This window comes from Sinocyclocheilus grahami, unplaced genomic scaffold, assembly GCF_001515645.1.
Source record: "Sinocyclocheilus grahami isolate Dianchi unplaced genomic scaffold, SAMN03320097.WGS_v1.1 scaffold203.1, whole genome shotgun sequence".
In the NCBI taxonomy this organism is placed as follows: Eukaryota; Metazoa; Chordata; class Actinopteri; order Cypriniformes; family Cyprinidae; genus Sinocyclocheilus; species Sinocyclocheilus grahami.
In genome coordinates this window covers 445219-446444 of record NW_015505382.1, presented here as the reverse complement: position 1 = coordinate 446444, position 1226 = coordinate 445219, and the positions used below count along the sequence as shown (strand labels likewise).

Below are 1226 nucleotides of genomic sequence, written 5' to 3'. Positions count from 1 at the left end.
AAATAGCATGAGGCACCCAGAGCACCAGGGGAATTGGAAGAACTCTACAAGGTAGTTTATAAAGTATCCTAATAAGAACTAATTGTGCTCTGTCCTACTCTACTGACCTACTCTGGCTCTAATGGAGCTCTTATTAATGACATTGCCCGAGACGTTGTTCCCCCGGGAGCCGTTCTGCACGCCTGTATTTATGTAGCACATGAAGTTAATGCTCATGCTGGAGAACGAGAACAGACTGAACTTCGCTTCTTGAAAGGCTCTTCATTATGAATGAAATGGCTGCTAGTGAGATTATGCCCTAGTAAATTCTGGGATGCGAGTTGCCCTGCTGTTGGATTGGATTTGAACAGGTTCTGCCTGTTTTGATTGGCTGGTTGTTTGAGAGGTGATATGAAAGATCAGAAATGGGTGAGGTGTTACGGTTTACAGTTTAACGCCCAGTAATACTCACAGTTTTAGATGCCACATATCCTCCTGTAGCAATGGACATTCCTGAGGACAACTCAAACAGGTCATTGAGGCCGCTGCTGAGAGCAGCAGGTGTAGGAGACGGCGCAAAGGTGTTGGGTACCGATGACGGGATGAAGTTTTGGCCCACCTGCGTGACACAAACACAGAGTTCCTAAGACTTCTGAGTGTCAAAAGAGTTTAAATCACTCTAGCAAGTATTTGCGTAATCTTTCAAGCAACAGCAACAGGATTGCTTCATGTAGGCGATACCAGTTTTGCAGCTGTGTTAGGGAAAACCACACTGCAAGTCAAAAGTTTGGAACAATTCAGATTTTGCAGTGTTTTTAAAAGACATCTCCTGTGCTCACCAAGTCTGAATTTATTTGATATGATATGGCGAATTAAGTAATATTTTAACCTAAAGGAACTGTTTTCTATTTTAATATATTTTAAAACTTAATTTATTCCTGTGATGTCAAAGCTGAAAAGCAGCCATTACTCCAGGCTTCAGTGTCACATGACTCTTTAGAAAATATTCTAATATGCTGATTTGGTGCTCCAGTTATTATCAAATATCACTGGTGCTCATTTATCAATAAATGAAATAATAATTGATTTTTAATCAGTGTTGAAAACCTTTTTTCCCAGCTATAACCAGGTAACCTGGGGGGGTTCCAAAAAAGATTAAGCTGCAAAAAGATGGGTTTTCAACATTGATAATAAGAAATGTTTCATTCTGAAGGATCATGTGACACTGAAGACTGGAGTAATGGCTG

The 1226-nt window shown here is 40.4% G+C and overlaps 1 protein-coding gene across 1 annotated transcript in view; it reads right to left on the bottom strand.

The window, feature by feature from the left end:
- Positions 1-415: 415 nt before the first annotated feature.
- Positions 416-1226, bottom strand: part of LOC107595474 (AP-1 complex subunit beta-1-like) — an 11200-nt gene continuing 10389 nt past the window's right edge. Inside the window, exon 3 of the mRNA XM_016285883.1 lies at positions 416-598. Coding sequence (XP_016141369.1) covers positions 431-598 — 168 coding nt within the window. The 3' untranslated portion in view covers positions 416-430. The remainder of the gene's footprint in view (positions 599-1226) is intronic.